General features: G+C 38.6%; 1 protein-coding gene across 1 annotated transcript in view; it reads left to right on the forward strand.

Moving 5' to 3' along the window:
• The window catches only part of LOC114649281 (dynein axonemal heavy chain 6-like), a 217,343-nt gene that overhangs the window by 195,420 nt on the left and 564 nt on the right, over positions 1–21,359 (forward strand). The window contains exons 69-77 of the mRNA XM_051924685.1: positions 1,500–1,724; positions 3,517–3,714; positions 6,675–6,871; positions 7,126–7,268; positions 7,370–7,569; positions 7,776–7,888; positions 8,083–8,192; positions 10,640–10,791; positions 18,121–18,267. Of these exons, the coding sequence (XP_051780645.1) occupies positions 1,500–1,724; positions 3,517–3,714; positions 6,675–6,871; positions 7,126–7,268; positions 7,370–7,569; positions 7,776–7,888; positions 8,083–8,192; positions 10,640–10,791; positions 18,121–18,267 (1,485 nt within the window). The remainder of the gene's footprint in view (positions 1–1,499; positions 1,725–3,516; positions 3,715–6,674; positions 6,872–7,125; positions 7,269–7,369; positions 7,570–7,775; positions 7,889–8,082; positions 8,193–10,639; positions 10,792–18,120; positions 18,268–21,359) is intronic.

The following is a 21,359-nucleotide window of genomic DNA, read 5'->3' on the forward strand; positions in this document are numbered from 1 at the left end:
AAGGATTTGAGCCCCAGTCAGGAGAGGAGCCCTGGCTGAAACATCATAACACAAGAGTGTGTGTGTGTGTGTGCGTGCATACCAGTGTGTGCAGGGGTGTGCGTGCGTGTGCCTGCATGTGCGTGCGTGTGTGTGTGTGCGTGTGTGTGCCTGTGTGCGCGTGGGTGTGTGTGTGTCCGTACACACCATACATACACCTGCGTTCATTTGCACATCTCCTTTATAATTTCACTATTCTACAACTGTTTATGATGTAGGTCCTTTAACTTATTTTATTTATGTTATTTGCATGGAATGTTGTGTTCTATTATAAGCATATCCAAAGCTACCAAGTTAAATTCCTGTACATTAAGCAGTGGTGTATGAAAGTGATTCAGATTTTGATTTTGTAGAATCCACAATTAAACTTTTATTTGTAATTTAATATTGAATACAAATACTCACTTCCCTTGTTTGGCATATACTGTAGCTATTGTTCTTTCATAAGTATGTTAATAGATCATATACATAATCTGCAAGTCTGTACATCTAGATAGAAAAAAAGCACAATGTCATCAAATGAAACCCAAATACACCTGCAGAACATGTGGTCCAAACCTAAGAGAGCTAGCGCACTGGTTAACTTGTATGTCGTTATTAGATGCTTGTGTGGGACTGTAGACGTACAAAAGTTCATATTCTTCTCGTTACTCTTCCTAAATTGAGTTAAATTTTAGGAGTTAAATAAATGCAGCATTAAATCCAGAGACAAATTATTCCAAATAGAGTCTTTGTCTTTCTTTCTTCTGCTGTGTAGTTGACAAGATTGATTTTTTTGCAAACCTGTCTTTCTCATTGATGGAATCCTATTGGACACATAAAAGTTCCAAACAAAAAAACAAAATAATCAAAATCATTTAAAAAAAGGACACCGATCACAAAGCAACAGACAAGACAGTTTATGATATATTAAGGATTCTTTTCATTTTGGATGAGGTCCTATCTTCTGCTGATAAAATCGGTTTTATTAGTTCATTCTTGGTATGTAAACCACATGAATGGGCTACTGCTGTGTCTGACAATGGACGTGCCAACTGTAGCACTTTACCTGAATTTCTATAAGATTTTCACAGTTTGTTTGGAGCATCACATAGAAAGGCATTCATAATTAAAAGGCTCTTTAATCTAAAACAGAGAATTATTGGTATTCAGACAAGTGGTAATGCATGCAAAACACACTTCAGATGTTTATCATATGGCATCCTGCTTCAGTCCCAATACTATAAACATTCCAATTTCTGTGACCTCGTTTGTTACTGAAAGTTGAGTTTAAGTACCATAAGGGGTGAGAAGTACATTGTGGGATTTATTCAGGCTGGGAGAAACTTCATTACCGGTGAGTAAATTTACCTTTACCACCATCTTGAACTGAACCTGGCAACAGTTGCAAAGCATGTGGAAGTATTCCTTAGCGTGAGAGCTATTGTTTGTACATGCAGACTTACTTTTTTCATTGTTAGATTGCTGTTGAGCCACCTCAGGGACTAAAAAAGAGATTGCTCCACACATTCAGCAGCTGTCTTGGAGAAGTGACAGAAGAGATGTACGCAAAGACAAGCACTAATCCGACCTGGAAAAGGCTGCTGTTTGGATTATGCTTCTTCAATGCTGTTCTTCATGAAAGAAAGAAGTATGGGCCGTTGGGCTGGAATATTCCCTACGAGTTTTCATCCTCTGACTTGGAGGCAAGTTTTTTTGTACATGAAGTTGGTACATTTTATCTGTGGATGTGTTGAAATGAGCATCAGCTCTCCTACATGTATGACATCTATTCAAAGCTGTACAAAGCGCAGCATATAAAGTTACCCCTTTTTTTTTTTTTATTGGTGGTGGTTCAGGGAACGTTTATCACTTTATAAAAAAATACAGTTGGCCGAGTAAATCGGTCTGCATGCCAGTGACTTTCAAGTCACATTTCTTCTTTAGACAACAGTCTTGGTCAAACTTCAATATTTAGAATTCCTCCAGCTCAGGGGGCCCCAGTGGCTGCAGGTTTTCATTCTAACCTTTTCCTTAATTAGCGACCTGTTTTTGCTTCGAATTAACTTATTGCAACTAATTTTAATTGAATTGTTTGTTCCCCTGAATTTCTTCATCATTCCTCTGAATTGCTTCATTTCTTTCCTTAAATGGCACCCAAACAAAAATGAAATGTGAAGTGAGTGAGCCGACAGAAGACCAACTAAGTCAGGGCCTCAAGCACCAACTAGTGGCTTAATAAGGCGTTGATTCTTGTTGTTAATTAAACCCGTTCTTTAATTCCATGGCTTGTTTCTGCTTTCATTGTGCAATAGCAGACATTTACAAAATTGTTGCTTTTCTCTTTTCTAAGAGCACTGCTAAAATGTTTTGTGGACCTGAGCAGATCAGCATTCCTGAGACCATCACCTTTTTATTATTTTCACATATTGTATGATGGACACACCGTTTGCTGCTCATGTTTTGGCTCATTTTGTATCTCATTATTGTTTGTCAGCTAATTATGGATAAAGAAACAATTAAGGGATCTGAGTCTTCAAGAGCAAGTCAATTAAAATGAATTCAAAAGAAGTTAATTAGCAGCAAAAATCAGGTCACTAATTAAGAAAAGGGTTAGAGTGAAAACCTGCAGGCACTGGTGCCCTTCAGAACCGGCGTTGAGGACACCTGCTCTCGCTGTTTCCATGTTATTCGTTTTGTTTTGTTTGTATATGTGAAATTATTACTATTAGCTGATTTGAGTTTCCAAGTTGGGCGGCACGGTGGCGCAGTGGTAGCGCTGCTGCCTCGCAGTTAGGAGACCGGGGTTCGCTTCCCGGGTCCACCCTGCGTGGAGTTTGCATGTTCTCCCCGTGTCTGCGTTGGTTTCCTCCGGGCGCTCCGGTTTCCTCCCACAGTCCAAAGACATGCAGGATAGGTGGATTGGTGATTATAAATTGGCCCTAGTGTGTGCTTGGTGTGTGGGTGTGTTTGTGTGTGTCCTGCGGTGGGTTGGCACCCTGCCCGGGATTGTTTCCTACCTTGTGCCCTGTGTTGGCTGGGATTGGCTCCAGCAGACCCCCGTGACCCTGTGTTTGGATTCAGCTGGTTGGAAAATGGATGGATGGATGTCCAATATACTGAGAGAGCAAACTAAACTTATTGATGAATGATTGATTTAGTTTGTTTCAGCCATTTTAAAAATCAGCAACATTTTCTATTACAAATTCTGTTGCTAGACAGAGAGAGGGCTTTAAATTTAAAAATTATGAGAATCCTACATTTGTTATCAGAATAAAATCAAGACTTACGACTTATCTCATCTAAGTTTAATAATATTTAAAAGTATTATTTTAAATACTACTACTATTTGGCATGTTGTATTTTTCTCCTGTGTTTTTGTTATATTAGATGTTGTTGACTATGTGCCTTTTCGTTTGTAATGCCTCCTTATGTTTACGGGGTTCACCAAATCATATGAATATGTATATATATATATTTTTTTCTTCTCAAACCCAGGTTGCTCTTCAGAGTTTGGAGATGCTGTTAGAAGGTGCCGTAGATGTTCCCTGTCAGGCTCTACGCTATCTCACCGGGGAGGTGGTGTATGGTGGACGAGTCACAGATAGCTGGGATCGCCGCTGTTTACTCAGCACTCTTGATCACTTCTATCACCCTAGTGTGTTACTTGATAAACAAACCTTCTCAAAAGACACGGTAACATGATTTCACTTTCAAACAATGACGTTTCTTAGTTTGCTGCTCTCATTCGAAAGTAGCTTTATTCACACAGGCAGGTTCTAATTTTTTAAGCACAATGTAAAGTAAAATGTACATATCAGAAGTATTTTATGAAGTAAAACATGTAACAAGACATCCATCCATCCATCCATTTTCCAACCCGCTGAATCTGAACACAGGGTCACGGGGGTCTGCTGGAGCCAATCCCAGCCAACACAGGGCACAAGGCAGGAACCAATCCTGGGCAGGGTGCCAACCTACCGCAGGACACACACAAACACACCCACACACCAAGCACACACTAGGGCCAATTTAGAATCGCCAATCCACCTAACCTGCATGTCTTTGGACTGTGGGAGGAAACCGGAGCGCCCGGAGGAATCCCACGCAGACACGGGGAGAACATGCAAACTCCACGCAGGGAGGACCCGGGAAGCGAACCCAGGTCCCCAGGTCTCCCAACTGCGAGGCAGCAGCGCTACCCACTGCGCCACCGTGCCGCCCTGTAACAAGACATATATTTATAAAATCAGAAGAAACAATACCATTTTTAAAAATCTTTTTTCTTCACTCCTCCCTTTTTTAATTCATTCATTGGTTCCCCAGAGTCGTATCACTGTGACGTCACTGCCTGTCAGAATATGCAGGTTTTAATTGCATAGTACTGGCATGCTGGCTTGATGACAAACATGTTATCTATGTGGCATTTGAGTTTGACTGTATTTAAACAACAAATACCTTTTTATTTTCCTAATTTGATCAGAAAACACAACTGAAACGCATAAGACATCTAATGAGTATGCAGGTAGTAGTAGTAGCCTCCTTAGCGGAAAAACACATCAAAAAAATGTTGAAATTTTTTCGACAAGAAAAAATATTATTTGTTGCAGAAACATGTAAATATCAAAACCTCAGCATAAATACAGTAGGAGAGGTATGTCTGATGCAGCTCTAGCACGTGTCCTTTGTGTGACATGTTTTGAAACGGTCACCAACGAACAGTCTGATTGCACAAGTGTGTTTCTTCGAATACTCGTCTTTTTTCTGTTGCTTGAGCATGAGTGTATAGACTGACAGCAGTGTTATTTCCATTAACGAAAACTAAAACGAAACATGTCATTATCAAAAAAATAATCATGTCGTTAACTTAAACAAACACTACAACTAAACAAAAATGAGAAATAAAAATGATAAACTAACTTTTGTAATATTTAGATTTTTTTTTACCAAACTAGCCATTGTGCATAATGTACATGCAAGCATGCAGATGCAGGTATATTTATTAAATATTATTTAAAACCATACAGTCGTAAATGGGCATAGATTGCTGCACAAGTGCAAGTAGCCCTCGCCGCTGGCATCTGAAGCTGTGGACTTCATTGGTCATTCCATCCATCAGTCGGCTTTCCCTTCTAAAGGGTGGCGCATGAAAATCCGAACCGTCTCCGACCGGATGGCTTGAGCTATTATACAGGCGGCTGCCGCTGCGATCGCAGAGCCTCGTTGTCGCGACGGGGTCAGCAGCCCCAACTGTGCATTAGTAAGGAAGCGGTGAGCCAGTGGGTACGTGAGCCTGTAGTTAGGATATAGCGGGTTGGATAATGGATGAATATCCTATCTCCACTGAAGAAATAAAACTGAAGGATTTGACACTCAGTCTTCAGAAACTGATTGATCAGTTCTGTTTGGACCCTAACTTGGAGGGGTGGACTCTGGACTGTATCTGTCCTGGTGTCTATATAAACACAGGGAACTCCAGTCTCTGCATTACATCCTGCCTAGAGAAGGGGCCGGAGTTGCATATTGTAATCTTCTGAGTTAGCCAATAAAGGGGGTCATTTTGTTCTTGACTTCTCACAACTAACAGAACACAAAGAGTGAGTGGCAATGGCTGGCTGAGTCTCTGATAACCATCTCCACAAGGTTGCTGTTTATCTCCTCTTTTGCTTATCCTGTATACAAATGACTGTGGGATTTTACACACACAGACAGACAACTCTGTCATCGTTAGTCCTCTATAAGATAAGGAAGACAGCCATGGACCTGTTGTCAAAGGGTTTGTACAATAGTGTGATCACTCGAATTTATGATTTAATATTTCAAAGACAAAAGATATGGTTGTAGATTCCCGGTGCTCTCCACCATCCACAGTCTCAACTTTAATTAAAGGGGAGGCAGTGGAGATGGTAGACCAATACAAATATCTGGGAACAACCATTGATAACAAACTAAACTTTATTTTAACAAAGCGCAAATCTGTAAAAAAAAAAAAAAAAAAAAAGGGCAGTCACGACTTTTCTTTCTTAGGAAACTCAACTGTTTTAAAGTGGACAAAACCATAATGACAGTTTTTATTGAATCCATTGTTACATTTGCTTTTATCTGTTGGTTTGGCAACATCAGCAATAAGAATATAAATCATCTTAACAACATTATAAACATTAGCAGTAAATTATTGGTTCACAGCAGACCTGCAAACAGTTTAGAAAGAAAGCCACTCAGTTCTGTCAGTCGCCATCCTCTTAGCTCGAAATTCCACATGTTAGCATCAGGACGCAGATTTAACTTTCAAAAGATAAAGAACAACAAGATTAAATACTCTTTTATTCCTAGAGTTATAAGCATTATCAGTTCTATTACTTACAGGGATGCTGCTAAATGTTAAATTCTGCATTATTACTTTATATACTCTTGAAAGTCATTATTTTCCTTTGTATTGATCTTAAGTGTGTGTTTATAAAACCACATTGGCTGTCAAACGTTGTGTCTTTCTTTATGTATTGGATCTCTGCTACAATGTCTTCAGTTTTGTTTTGTACTTTCTTCTGAAAACTAACTTCCCTCTGGGATAATGAAGTCTACCTAAGATGTGACAAGTGGTCAAGACTCCCCACAGAGAATATAATTAGCTCAATTATCATTTTGTCTTTTTGCAGACATATAAGCCAATCCCTGTCACCGCAAGTTTAGTTGATTGTAGAAAACATATAGAAAGTTTGCCAGACCATGAATCTCCTGAGCTCTATGGCATGGACCATTGTGCAAAAGATATCTATGAAGAGAATAAAGCACAACTATTTGTCGACACCATCATCAGTATGCAGCCCAGAATTCAGAACAGCAGATTTGTTAGGTGAGTTAAAACAGTCTTCCAGAATCTTTATATTTTGTAATACAGTGCAGAAAAAGTTCATATCAATATAAATTTCAGACATTTTTGTTCAATACCAAATAAAAAGACAAGCAATATTCATATATTTGTCATTACTGCACGTCTACTATGCATTAAGGCAGCTAACGTCCGACTGCCAGGCCATGACTATGAAGTAAAAGACCAACTCGCTGTTGCCATTGTCACTGTTTTGTTCATTTTCTTTGTTACTGTAGCCAACAAAAGCAGGATGAGGTTATTTTAGAAATGGCTCTCGACATCATTAACAAAGTTCCTAAGTCAGTGGAAAGTGAAGAGAGCACAATGCACAACTCCCACTCCAATGTGAAACTAAAAGATCTAATGGCTGGAGCACAGGGTGTTCAGGGTGAGTTTATACCTGAAGGTCTGACCCTGGTATTAGTAAAGAAACTGAAGAGCTCCTTCACAACTGTGTCGTTTTTCTTCTTCCACCAAAAGGTTTTGACCCACTGGTGCTGCATTCACCTCTCCTCATAGTTTTGCGTCAGGAAATGACTTGTTTCAATCGCCTGCTGTCAGCTCTCCATTCTTCACTCAATTCATTTTGCTGTGCTGTGAAGGGAGAAATATTAATGACTGAAGCCCTTGAAGAAGTCTACAGCTCCTTTCTTGCAATGAGAGTCCCGTCACTTTGGAAGGTGAGTTTTATAAGTCAGCATATTAAAAAGAAACTGAAAATAAAGGTTCCATGCACAAACTGTTAAGATGTGTAAAACACTTATATTACTGCCTATTCAGTAAATGCAGATAGTATAACAATAGAAACCACAATCCCAAAATACAATTAAAATAAGTAGAACTGCGGTTCTGTAATTCTGCAATAAGATTTTGCTTGCTTTGGCAGAGATGGTCATATGAGTCCTGTAAGCCACTGCTTTCCTGGATTGAAGATTTAATTCAAAGGGTACAGTTTTTCAGGACTTGGGAACAAAAGGTCAAGAGCTACATTTTTCAAAGGTAATTGTTATTATCTTCTATTAGAAATGGACGGCAAACGTTTGGCACATGGGTCAGGTCTGCCAATACCTAACTTAAAATGTCAATTCTTTTGCATTCCTTACAACTATTCTAGTTCCAGAAAGAGCTGATACTGTATTTCAATATTTAATCTGAATCCAGAAAGAGCTCATATTGTTTTTAAATATTTACAGAATTGATGAAGCAAACCTGCAGCAGAATGAACAGATACAGAAAAATCCCAATGACTGCTCCATGTATCTGCCACGTAGCTTTTGGATTTCTGGATTTTTCTCACCGCAAGGTACAAACAGAAAATTCTAATTTGAGAACTGAGCAGCTACATGTACTGTACTGCTGTAATAAACATGTCCACTTGTTTGCCAGTCAGAAATCTAAGGTGTGCTATTGATGCATATCATCTACACATTCTGACTTAACGGGCATCTTTGAGCCCAAGAACATAAGAAATGTGACAAACGAGAGGAGACCATCAAGCTGGTGTGTTTAGCTGATAGCTGAGCTGTCCCAGGATCTCATCCTGATTCTTTTGAAAGGTTGTCCAGGTTTCTGCTTCATCTCCATGTCTCAGTAGTTTGTTTCAGAGCCCCACAACTCTTTGTGTAAAGAAGGGCTCACTGGCTTCACTTTTAAATGCACTTTTTAATGTATTTCTTCATTCTTAAATGATTCGTTTAAGACATGCATCTCATCAAAAGAAAGTTGCCTGCAATTTGCCGTGAGAACGTCTTCATAACGTTAATACTTTATTGTTGTTTTTGTATGTGTAGCTCATTCCTCCTCTCAAAGAAAAACAAGAATTTTCTGTTCAACAGTGTTTGAAAATAATTACAACACACTTCTATGTTGTTGCAGCTTTGATAAAACAACACAAATATACATGTTGTTTTGTCCTGGTAGAGTAATATGTTGCTCTACGTTCCCCTTTAGTATTATTAATAAGTAGCCTTTGTCAAAATGCCTAATCTCACAGACTTACCACTGTGTATAAGGTATTATTGTATATAACTTATACCCACCTTCCCTTCGATATCTATAACCTCAGGCAATTAGGTGTAGTAAAAAGACAAGCAGGAGTTAAATTACACATAAAATAATGTATTATTGATAATATTCATAAATAATAACAATATGCCAATACATTTGAATATTGGCAACCATACAACCTGATTAAATGGTGATGTGTAGTTTCAAGCGGCACACAGACTTGTTAGTTACTTAATAATGTCTCTAGTTAAAGCATCATTCAGCTTTCTTCAGAACAGGCTGCACTGCCAGCCTCAATATGGCTGCCGAGTTGTGCTCTCCATTGTGTTGTCTTCTTCAGTTCATGGTGTGATGGTCTTCATCAGTTTGGTAAGAGAGACACTTCTTCATCATCAGAGGTTGGTAAGACAGATAGATAATGTGGTTGAGCAAGCAGATTTATAGATTCTCTGTCCAACCCCTACAGCTAATAGGACATCATGGTACTTAAAAGCTTCTGATAGAAGCCAATTCCAAACAGCCATACCTCAGACCAATGGGCCATCCCCCAAAACCATATGTTAAAATGCAGCTTGGCTTTCTTGCGGGGGTTGAAAGACTTTAGCAGAAAAACACTCGCCAAACTGGTTTAAGGCACATCCCATCTCTGTTGTAAAATTCAGAGAGACCCATTCCTAAGGGGTGGGGGGCCTGGGTGTGTGGTAAACACTAAATTACATTGCTTTGCCTAAATTACAAATAAAGACATACAAAATATTTATCAAGTAATATGCAAAATCTTACATCACAACACATATTAATTTAGATGAGTAAACTATTTGAGCTTCAGTGGATGATTCAGTACTAGGGTGTTGTACTGTGTTAGCCATGCAATGAGAAGTCAGGCAAGATGACACCTTGTATTGGCTAACTAAAAAAATTACAATATGCAACCTTTCGAGGCAACTCAGGGCCCTTCTTCAGGTAGGATGTAATCATTACATCTTAATTACATCTTGATTATTCATCAGTAGTAGTCGTAGTTGATTATTCAGTGTTGTTTGCCTGGGTGTGTGCTCTGCTCGTTTTTAATTATCATTAATAAGATTCAACGAAGGGGGAAAACTGCACAGAGAAAGGGCAAAATACTGTATAATGAAATCAACAAAAGAGCGTTAAGCGTTTAAATCTATAGCAAAAAGAGAAATATTTCTAAATGTCTTATTAATGTCAAAATCATGCTGCTGTGCTTTTCTGAATGTAGAATAAGAGAAACAAATCCCAGCTAATTAAATGAGATCAGTGCTATCAGGCGTTGTCACTGATTAGGAATCTCATTGGAACAACAACCAGCAGCCACAGGGGGTCCCGAGGACCGAGTCTGGGAAGCGCTGCTCTCGATTATCACTGCGGTGAGTGGCAGGTAGAGAGTGAGAGCAGAGTCTGTGCATTAAAATGAAGACTACCGATATTTACTACCAAAATAAATATTAAAATCCTGGAGAAAAGTCCATGTAAACATGAATACAACCCCCTGAGTGAAAAACAAAATGCAGTCACAACTATGCTGCTTGTTCTAAATTAATATCTGAGAAAAGCAGAATATGACTTGTTCACTAAGGATGTACCGTTTGCTATGACAATTAAATGGAAAACGTGGAGCAAGATAGCCATTAGAAGTCTTGATGTTTGCTGGGTGTTTCATGGCTTCAGGTTAAATGCACTCACATGAATGAAATATAAATGAACATTCTTGACTTTTAGGATTTCTGACAGCTGTGCTGCAAAATTACGCTCGACAGAACGGCCTTTCTATGGACTCCGTGTCTTTCACGTGCCAGGTCATGAGCAGTGAGAACAACAGCCACTCTGAAGAAGGCAAAGCAGACCAGAGTCTCACAGCAAGTGCGCCTAAGGTGAGGGGAACAAATGTTTAAATATTCACTGTGCAGCTCGGAATTTAGCGGGCTGACTGGTCACGGCAGTATTGGGTACAGTTACTATATTAATATTATGGGAGTATTTTAAAGTTTTTTTTTTCTTTTCTGTATTAAAGATCAAATGTGTATCACTTTTAAGTGGCTTATTTCAGTATTAATAAAAAATATAAAATCAATTTATAAGATTTAATAGCTGTGGACAACATTATTTGCATCTTTGCATTTTAGGTATATCATGCATAATAAATATCTTCAGAAATTGGTTGGCACATTTCCAGTTATTATCATGAGAATATTTTTAATAGAATGCCTAAACGAAAAGATTTTTTCACAACTCACATGTCATTTTTTTAAAGAACTAGGGGGCTCTGCCCTCTGCTCGCTTCACTCACCCACCCCCGTGCGGGCCCTACGCACTAGCCATTTCCCGGATCTGCCGCTTGCGACGAATCGTGCTGTGCTTTTGGATAAACACGAATATCTACTCTGTCTTTGATATTTCCATCTTTTGAAACTATTATCACTGACAATTCGTCACATGTTGGTTTATTATATATGCGAGCGTGATCTTTCAGATTCATATAGAAATCCAGGAAAACGTCTTTGTCCGTGTTTTTCAGATAGATTTTGTGTAAAGTGCGATACTTTTGGACGTATGGATTTGAATTCATTATTGGCTGTAGAATTTCTAATACGTCCGATCGTTTAACTGTTTTGATTCTTTGTTGCATCGCTTCTCCATGATCATAAATATAAACTTAACCAAATTGTGGTTTCTTTGAAATTAAACTTGTCGTAGCTCTAATTGTTGTGGGGCCACAGATTCTCATTGCATATGGTCCTGAATCGTGTCAATCTACGTTTTGAGCATTGAATGATGCGAACGCAAACAGATTATTGTAGATGCGGATATTTTGCATGTAGTGTTTGTGGATTTCACTTTCACCAAATAACAAATCTTTTATTTCTCGCGGATACGCCTCTTCATTGGAAAGAAACACTACTTTTCCCTGATGGCACCTCGAATTAGACAATCTACAAGCCTCCAACTTAAACTTTAAAGCTAAACAATATCTACATACTTCTGTCATATCACCTATGTCCACATTTTCAATCTCTTTTCGCTGTTCTGTTATTTCACCGAGTAATAATTTCTGTTTTGTTTGTGCTAATGTGACCTTTACTATCAGTTTTTTTGAGACTTTCGAATTTTAGTACTTTCATTACCTCTAACCTGCTCTCCATGTGCATCGCTCCAAGGTTTTTGAACAGCTTTACGTTGTCTTTTATTTACGGCCCTGGACGTAGTTAAATCTCCTGACACAAAGTCTCCTCTCGTGGGACATGAAATTATCTCTCTGAAAAAGTCTTGTCTCTTCCCAGGATATTTTAATATAATAGAGAGATACTCCACCACAAAAGAGATACTATTTTTTTTTTTAGATGTCACTTACCCCATGTAGTTTATAGTGGTGGTGGAGAAAAATTTCTAATCCAGGAGAAAGGACATACAGTTTCTGATAGAACAGGTCTCAATAGGGGCCAACAAAGTACAACGGCAAACCATATGAAAAACATCCATGGAAAAAAAAATAAAATCTAACGTCACCTGGGTCACTTAATCCACGTTAGGATCCAGTCATGCGCTCAGTGTGGAAGACGCCCAGAACACAGACGGACACGCAGACTCAGAGGCCCCAAAAAGCACACATTTGTATTTACAGTTCTTCCTACACACCGCACAGTGAGCCAAACAGCCCAAACTCACAGTCCTTTCTTTTCCTTTGCTGCCTCCACTCCTTTCCCGCAAGCTCCATCCTCTACCACCTGACTCGCCGAATGGAGTGAGGCGGCCCCTTTTTATGTTGCAACTGGATGTGCTCCAGGTGTACCCTGATGATTTTCCTGCAGCACTTCCTGGTGTCTGTGGTGGGCTGGCGCCCTGCCTGGGGTTTGTTCCTGCCTTGCACCCTGTGCTGGCCAGGATTGGCTCCAGCAGACCCCCGTGACCCTGTGTTAGGATATAGCGGGTTGGATAATGGATGGATGGACTTCCTGGTGTGGTGGAAGTGCTGCAGTCCAAGGCTCTGGGATTGTCCACATGCCCCCTGGTGATGGCCACTGTCCGCAACAGGACTGAGCTTCCAAGCTCCAGTCCCGTGGCCCCGATGCAATCCAGGGGAGCTGCCCGCTTGTGTCCCGGGGAAGGTATTGCCTCTCTCTCGGTCCTTCCACTCTCTAGGCCTCCTGGTGGGGCAAGGTCCCCAATCGTCTGTCACAGCAGGAAACTAAAAGCCTGCTGGGAGTCACTTTTTGAACCAATGAATGTGGGGGAGTGGCCGGTTTGCAATTCAAAATGACAGTTTTTAAAAAATTTTTTTAATAAATTTACAAACCTTTCTGCAAACATGCTTTCACTTTGTCATTATGTGTTACTGAGTACAGCCTGAAAGGCAAAAATGGCAAAGGTTCCCATTTAAAATTAAATCTACAACACAATGAAGTGTTCAGAAAGTAAAGGGGTCTAAATGCTTTCTGAATCCCTGACATTTCTAAAACTCTAAATACTAAAGAGGTTACTTGTTCTCTAGTTCAGTCCTGAAGCCCCCCAAATCACTGCACGTTTTCATTTCAGTCAGTTTCTTCTTTTAATTGGACTCATCAATTAAGAAAGATGTTACTTGCCAGTTTCTATTCTTTGTACCAATTCAGAAATTGCACACTGGTCATTTCTTTTTCTGAATGAAGCAGGAATTGAAATACAAATTCTTTTTAATTTCTTGGTATTCTTCTGCTTATTAAGGACATTATTTACTAGTATGCACACAAACTGGTAACGCCTAAGTAGTTGCCCTTTAATGTCGCTTTCCCTTGTGACTGCTATGCTTGTCATTAAATGTCACTATTCAGATATAATTAAGACAACAAACTACACAGAAACAGTGAATTGAAAAGAAAATGACCAGCATTATGTATCGAAAGATATGGTAAAAAATAAAAGTAGTTTAAAGTTTCATATCAATGAAGTTCTAACACTAATGCAATGCACAATTCTATATATACAGTGAAAATCGTTTAACACGAAACTGAGGGGACTGAAATATTTTTTCATGTTAAAAGAATTTCGTGTTAAAGGATATTACAAAAAAAAAAAAAACATGCAGTATATTCAACAAAATTAAGTTTATTAGAGTACATTTTATTTACATAGATATGTATATATGCATGTATTTAATAAAAATGGGAGCATTCTGAGATCTCGCTTGTTTGAACCAAACAAGTAAAGCCGTCTCTAAATCCTCGTGCTTGGCCGTTCTCATCCATTTTCGCTCTGGCTCAAACTTACTCCGTTCAAACATTTCCGTAATTTGCTCTCTTTTTTTTTTTTTAATTACTGTATTGTTGATAATGTAGAGATAGCAATATCAAAATCTATACAGATTTCTGTTTTCGTCTTCTGTTTTTGATCAACAGCCTTAAGAAGCTCCATCTTCATTTTAAGCGAAATAGCAGTTTGCTTTCCCCCTGAGCTCTTTGCCATTGTGCTCGTAAAAAAAATTCTTCTAAAATAGAAAAAAAAAATGCGAACCAAACTCACTGATTTTTACTCACACTACGATGTACTCGTCACCGAATTCCAAAGCTAATTGATGAGAGATGAGATGTTTTTGTGTGGCGTTTGTAGGGGTGGAGGGTGAAAGTAGCTTAGATAAACAAAATTGGCTCGTGTCACAGGCTATTCCGAGGGTATTTCAAAGCCAAGTGAGCCTCCTTTCTACAAAACATGTGAAACCACCTCTCTTTCATTTCACACCCCTCTTAAATCTCGCCTGCGCGGCTGGTGTTTTCCGTATTTTGTTCATTCCCAGAAGGGAAATCTTTTCGTGTTAAGCGAAAATACATGAAAATACATAGTAGTTTGTCGGGACCGTTGTATTATTTCGTGTTAACCGATATTTCATCTTAAGCGTTTTCGCGTTAAACGTATTTCACTGTAGATTAATACAAAGACAGCAAATTACATTTCATTAAAGGTAAACTTGACTTGCTCAGTGTGAAGCCGACTGGAACAAAAACCTGCAGTCACCGAATCCACAACAATGAACTTGGTCTGCAATAGAAATAAAATCCTGCAGTACTTCTTTATATTCCTTGCTTTGCACCTCAGTAAATACAAGGCATCGTTAATTTACTAATAGCCCAATTGTGCTTCAGAATATGGAATCAATGTAGGAAATGTTTTAAGATAGAGAATCGTTTATCGGTGGCACCTCTGCACGAGAACCACCTTTTCAACCCTCGAAAACATATGCAGTTTTTAATGTCTGGAAAACATTTGGGATTAAATCACTTAAGAGATCTGTACATAAACAACGTCTTTGCATCCTACGAACAATTACACTCCAAATTTAACTTTCACATTATTTCACATTTATTTCACTATCTTCAAATTGAAAACTTTGTTAAACTGAACCTGCCCAATTCTCCTCACTCCCACCCTCCCCCCCAATCCACACCTCTATGCCAGAAAAAAATATTGCTTAGTTTCGAGGACTCAGACAGCATTTCTGCAATATATAAAAACATTTTACAGTCCCTCCCTTTCAAAGATCCAAGCGGACAATAGGAAAAGGATCTCTCACTCATCAGACAAGGAGTGGAAGGTAGCAATGCAGAGAATTTACTCCATATGCGCAAAGCATACAATTATTCAATTTAAAATTATATATCGAGCACATCTGTCTTGTTTAAAATTGTCCAAAATGTTTCCAGGGCAAGATCCAACCTGCGAACGCTGCAGTCAAGTCCCAGCCTCACTGGGTCACATGTTTTGGGCCTGCACCAAATTAACATCATTCTGGACCAAAATCTTTAAATACCTTTCAGACATCCTTGGTGTCACAATCTCTCCTAACCCATTAACATCTGTGTTTGGTGGGCTCCCAGATGGGCTTAAAATGGAGAAGGCCAAACAAACTGTGATTGCCTTTACCACACTTTTGGCACGCAGACTTATCTTGGTCAACTGGAAGAATCCTAACTCTCCTCTAATAAGTCAGTGGGTAACTGATGTTATATGCTATTTGAAACTGGAAAAAAATCAAATTCGCACTTAAAGGATCTGTGCAGAACTTTTTCAGAACCTGGCAGGATCTAATCACTAACATTTTAGAATAAACATTTAAATCGAGGAAGCAGGTTTTCTCCCCTCTTTTACTCCATTTCTCTTTATTTATTTATTAATTTATCTATTTACTTATTTTTACTAGCTTTAAGTTTTACACTGCTGGCCTAGCTCTCTTTCTCATTGGGGGTTGATTTGTTTTAGACATTTTTTTTTTGTAAAACTTGAGTTGTGTATGAAATGTTATTTGATTTTAATAAAATCAATAAAATTAAAATTAAAAATAAAAAAAAGAATGATCTTGAGAACTTCTGCTAACTGACCAGCTGGATAAGCAGGTTATGAAGATGGATGGGTGGATGAATGGAAATATAACCAACGTTATTGAACACGTTTACATATCTATAGGGTGTTGTTGCGTAAAAAAAATAATACTGGGGTGGACATAGTTTTCTTTATTATTTGTTTTGAATGCTATTACATACATTGCTAAGTTTGAATGTGTAAAACACTGCAACTTGGGAAGATGCCTTAAACTACACATTCTTAGCATCAGGCACTTCTTCTGTACTGGCGTGGGTAACATACTCACGAGACTTCCAAAGAGTTTATCGAGCAACTCCAATGCTTCCAGAAAACTATAAACTGTATGGATGTGGGGGATTCTTCTGTTATCACCGTTAGGGTTTTGGTGCTTCAGTCCAAATCACAGAGAGCCTTTCTACACATCCGATGTAAAACACCGCCGTATCCTGCGCAGCGGCACTCGACCCAACAGCTCGGTGAAATGTGTGCCCCATAATTGGCTCCCAACAACACCCATTCTGTTATTACTTTGGGCACAGTTTCAAAAGACTAAGCATTAGTGATATGCAAAATGATTCTTTTTAGTGATTCAATTAATTTCATTCAGTTCACCAAAATGATTTGAATCTTTGAATTACAGATTCATTCACTTCAAAAACATCAAGCTCTATTCTAGTTTAAAATCTGGAACAGTACCGTAACAGTGTAACAACTAACACCACCAAACCATACAAACAATATAAAAAGCAAGCAACAAAATAAGTAATCCACACGATAATAATATTTAATAATAATCGTCTTTACTGAATTTTGATAATCCATAAAATTTCAACAATAGAAAAGAAAAAAAAAAGAATTGTGCAAACAGAACCTTAGAATTGTGCACACATCATGAGAAAACTATGAAAACATTGAAATATGACTAAATAAAATTGGATTTCAATTTTGGAGTAATCTCCTGCAATTTCCTTCTTGTATATCCCATCCTTTCTGATGCAGTCTCCCGTACCTACTGAATATCATGGCTGAACTGAGATTCAATGTACTGCAGGCCCCCTGTCTGCAGTCCATTCCTCCGTTGAGTACACAAACTGATTCTTTTGGTGGACTAGTTCAGTGTACTGTACTGGGAGTGTCTTGTCTGCAGTTCATGAATGAACTTGCAGTGGTTCTGTAGATCAGTAGGTGGTCATACTGGTTCATTCAGTCAGTCAGTCAGTGTACTAAGATGGTCATAGTCACTCAGTCAGAGTGAACCGATCAGTGGGAGGTGCTTGGTGTCATCTACCAAGTCAGTCATTGGCTAGTTGTCGTCATGACTTTTTTTGCTGAAACAGTTTACTGAAAGGATATTTCCATTTAAGTGAAGTTAAGACTATAACTGAACAGTCACAGAATGTTATGTAAAACGTGGCACACACTGCACATGCCTCAAAAAGATTTGTTCTTTAATGTTAATGAACTAATACATTCGTTCAGAGACCAAGACAAGTACAAAAGGACTAGTTCATTCGTTTACTACACATCACTACTAAACATGAAAATGGACATCAAGTAACTGTTAAAATAACTTTAAAACAATGCTGTGTTAGGATAGCACTAGATACAGTACGTACCAGTACATCTTGCTGCTGCCCAAGATCCTGGCCAAATCATTTCAAGTAGGTGGACACAAAAACTTGGAGGACACAAAAACGTGGAATTCTTCATTGTTGATTTGTTCAATTTGTAAAGACACCTAGCTGTACAAATACCAAAAATGACACTAATATTTTTAATTTTGTCATATTGTCTCAGCTAGAATTTGCAAAAAATTGTTAAATTAACAAATAAACGATATATAGTGACAAGGAAACTAACTTTTGTTTTTCCAGGCCCCATCGCCTCCAGAAGATGGTGTGCTGCTGTTCGGCTTGTACTTAAGTGGAGCTCAGTGGGATTCCGTATCACAGACGTTAAAGGAACTGCAGCCTCACCAGCAGCACTGCCCATTTCCTGAGATACACTTTCTTCCCTTTCAGGTAATGGTCACATTTCTGTGTGTAATTTTCAAGAAGAAATTAATGTTGAAAATGGTAAATTAATATTTTAGGCATCCCCATCACTGATAGCAGACACCTATAGCCTTGAACCCAGTGCTGATGGGAAAGGTTTTGACCACTTGTCAAAAGGATGGCCATTAAGAGAGCCGATAAAAGAAGAGCTAAATGAGATTTGCCTAACGCAGCCAGTAACTCAGATGAGGCTGCACAACATCCACCTGCTGACGACACATAAACGAATAACTGTGCCTTGAGCATGGGAAAGGCGCTATATAAATAAAATGTATTATTATTACTAATTGAGAATGCAAAGAATACTGTATAATTGCAGCATATTAACACATAGTTTAAGTAAAGACCAAAATCCTTACCTAAGCTGTTTTCTGTTGTGATGCCATAATAATAACATTCAAAATGACAGTAAGATATCATAGCAGTGAAGTTGTTCTCAAATGTGTGGAGTCAGGTATCTGCAGTGGTTTACGTCTGTGTCCATCTTAATGGAAGCTCTGAACCGTACAATGAAGAAAAAAAAAAAAATGAGACAACCCCTATCCCGTACGTACGAAGAAAATATCCCATACTTACAAGATGTTTTCAAGTACATACAGGATACTTTCACATACAGTATGTGTGAGATAAAGTTAGATTGAAAAAATTACAAATGTGTGCTTCAGGGCCACCTAATTATGACTTTACCAAAGCCATGGCGCTTCAGTTTTATGGCTCTTCCATCTTATGTAGCGTTGGGATATAAAAAGCAGGCATGTGGAGTGTTATCTATTAAAGGAGTGTGGGATGGTTTAGGTTTCAACTTTTAGGTTTACAGTTAACAATTTTCACACTCGTACAGAGCCCCTGAGGGGATATGGTATAATTTTTTTTGGTGTGTACAATTTACTATCTAATGCACCAGGTGCTTCAATGTGGCACTGGCTAATATTGTGTGTGTGCCCCATAAATTCACCAGATACCACTGCATGCGACTGTACCCTTTTCTAGAAACAGAATATATCGCTGAACAATTTGATGCACACAGTTACATTCTGCAGAAATGGATATGGGCAAATTTATAAAAGCAGGCTACACATTCAAGCACAGGTTGTTGGATCCACAAAGCAGCAGCACTAACCACTGTACTAATGTGTAGTAAAGGGAAATGACATTAGTTGGCTAACTACTCGCTATCTACTTACAGTTCACAGCTAGCTTATTTACACAAGTTAGGAAAGGAATAAACACTTCATATATTCATTGCATGAGAAGTTTGCCCAGTTCAATGTGAGTACACTAGTTTAATTCTCTGGTAAACTTGGCACACTTATCTACACCAGTGGACTGTGGTATTAAACTTTGTGTGAAAAGTTATATCCAAATTAGGCCACTTTTAATTCTCACTATTTTCATACAAGAGATCCTGCCTTTGTTAAAAAGCCAAATTTGAATATTAATATATTCGTATATTAATTGTCTAACACAGCGGTTCTCAAAGTGTAACAAGAAAGGGGGAGCGAATGTTGCCACATGTGGCGTAATTTCGCTATTCGTTGGGAAATTTTACACTTGTAGCGGTGTATCGGCAGCAAAAAATATAGGAATAAATTTTATTAGGGTTTCAAAAAAACGTTAGGGGGGCATGATTAAAACTTACGAAAACTCTGGTCGCAAATACTTAAAGGTTGAGAAACACTGGTCTAACATATCATGTTATTGTGATTACGGTGATGGGAAAAAGAAAATACACCATCTTGCAGTTGACTGCAACATTTAATATACACTCTAAAGAGTTAAATCAATTTGAATCTCTTTGAGTAAAACAAATGGTTTACCAATATTTCCCATTTCCAGAAAATGATGTACAGTCAGACACAATGGTATTTGGTGCTCATCAGAACGTATGCAGTGCACACTCAATTTTAGCAGGTACACAGGCTATGGTAAGAGGTGGGTATGAGATAGTGAGTGGTAAGCACCAAATGGTTTCCAAGAGAAAAACAAAAACACCACCATGTCCCCTCAAGGGCTCCCTAAGAGTGTGCAAACTGACAACTGTACTGTATGTACTTCAACCATCCCACTCCTTTAATAAATACAAGCCCACCCATGCACTGTTTATAACACTGCGCTACAAGAGATGGAAGTAACGTCAAATTGAAGTGCCATGGATTTGGTAAAGTTGGAATTACTAAGCCCCGAAGTATTCCAAACGTACGTGAAATTTCCCCGTACGTATGAGATATTTTCACGTACATTTGAGACAAGGGTTATCCTATAATTTTTTTCATTGTGCGGTTCAGAGCTTCTGTACTGTCTGATTCTTCTGTCACAGTGTTCATTACAACATACAAATAAATCATTAAGCTTCAGTTACCTTGTGCTGCTCAACTCATGAATTGATAACAGCAATTTTAGCTTTTTATTTTGTCTCGGCGTCAAGCCTTTTGCTCCGCTTCTTTACTCTCTCTCCCTGAAACCTTGGTGGTTACAAGTGCATTGAATGGAGAAATTGGTGATGTCTGTTTTAAGAAGAAGCCTTGTGAGCATAGCCTTTGTAGCAGCAAGTTTTGCGGCTCTTCACTGCAAAATTTTTTATCGGGTTGTACCCAGACATACATTCTTGACATTGGCCCGGTAAGACTAGGCAGGTACTGCACATGTTCCACATACTCGCTATGGCTTGATGTGTATTATTCAAATTGTATATACTGTAGTATCATGCCATAATGTATGTATTCATGTACAGCAAATGCTGTATGAGCGCATGTGCACTGAAGTTAACATCAGTGTAGAAATCTTTGCTTTAAAACCACTTGGCTGTAGTAATCACACAACAATAAATTATGGCAGTCGTAATTTATTTTTAAAATATCGCCTCCTTTAGTTTGGTCCACATTCACTGCCCTGGGTAACTCTTTGGAAATTAGCTAAAGCCTCTGCAGTATATGACTCTAGAATCAGCACACTTTATTCACCCTAGAACTCAACCAGTACTTTGTATGAAGGTGAACTGCAGATTATCCAGGAGGGAAAAAAAACCCTGAAATAATTAAGGAGATAATAGAAAAGCTCAG

Source organism: Erpetoichthys calabaricus, chromosome 3, assembly GCF_900747795.2.
Source record: "Erpetoichthys calabaricus chromosome 3, fErpCal1.3, whole genome shotgun sequence".
Lineage (NCBI taxonomy): Eukaryota > Metazoa > Chordata > Cladistia > Polypteriformes > Polypteridae > Erpetoichthys > Erpetoichthys calabaricus.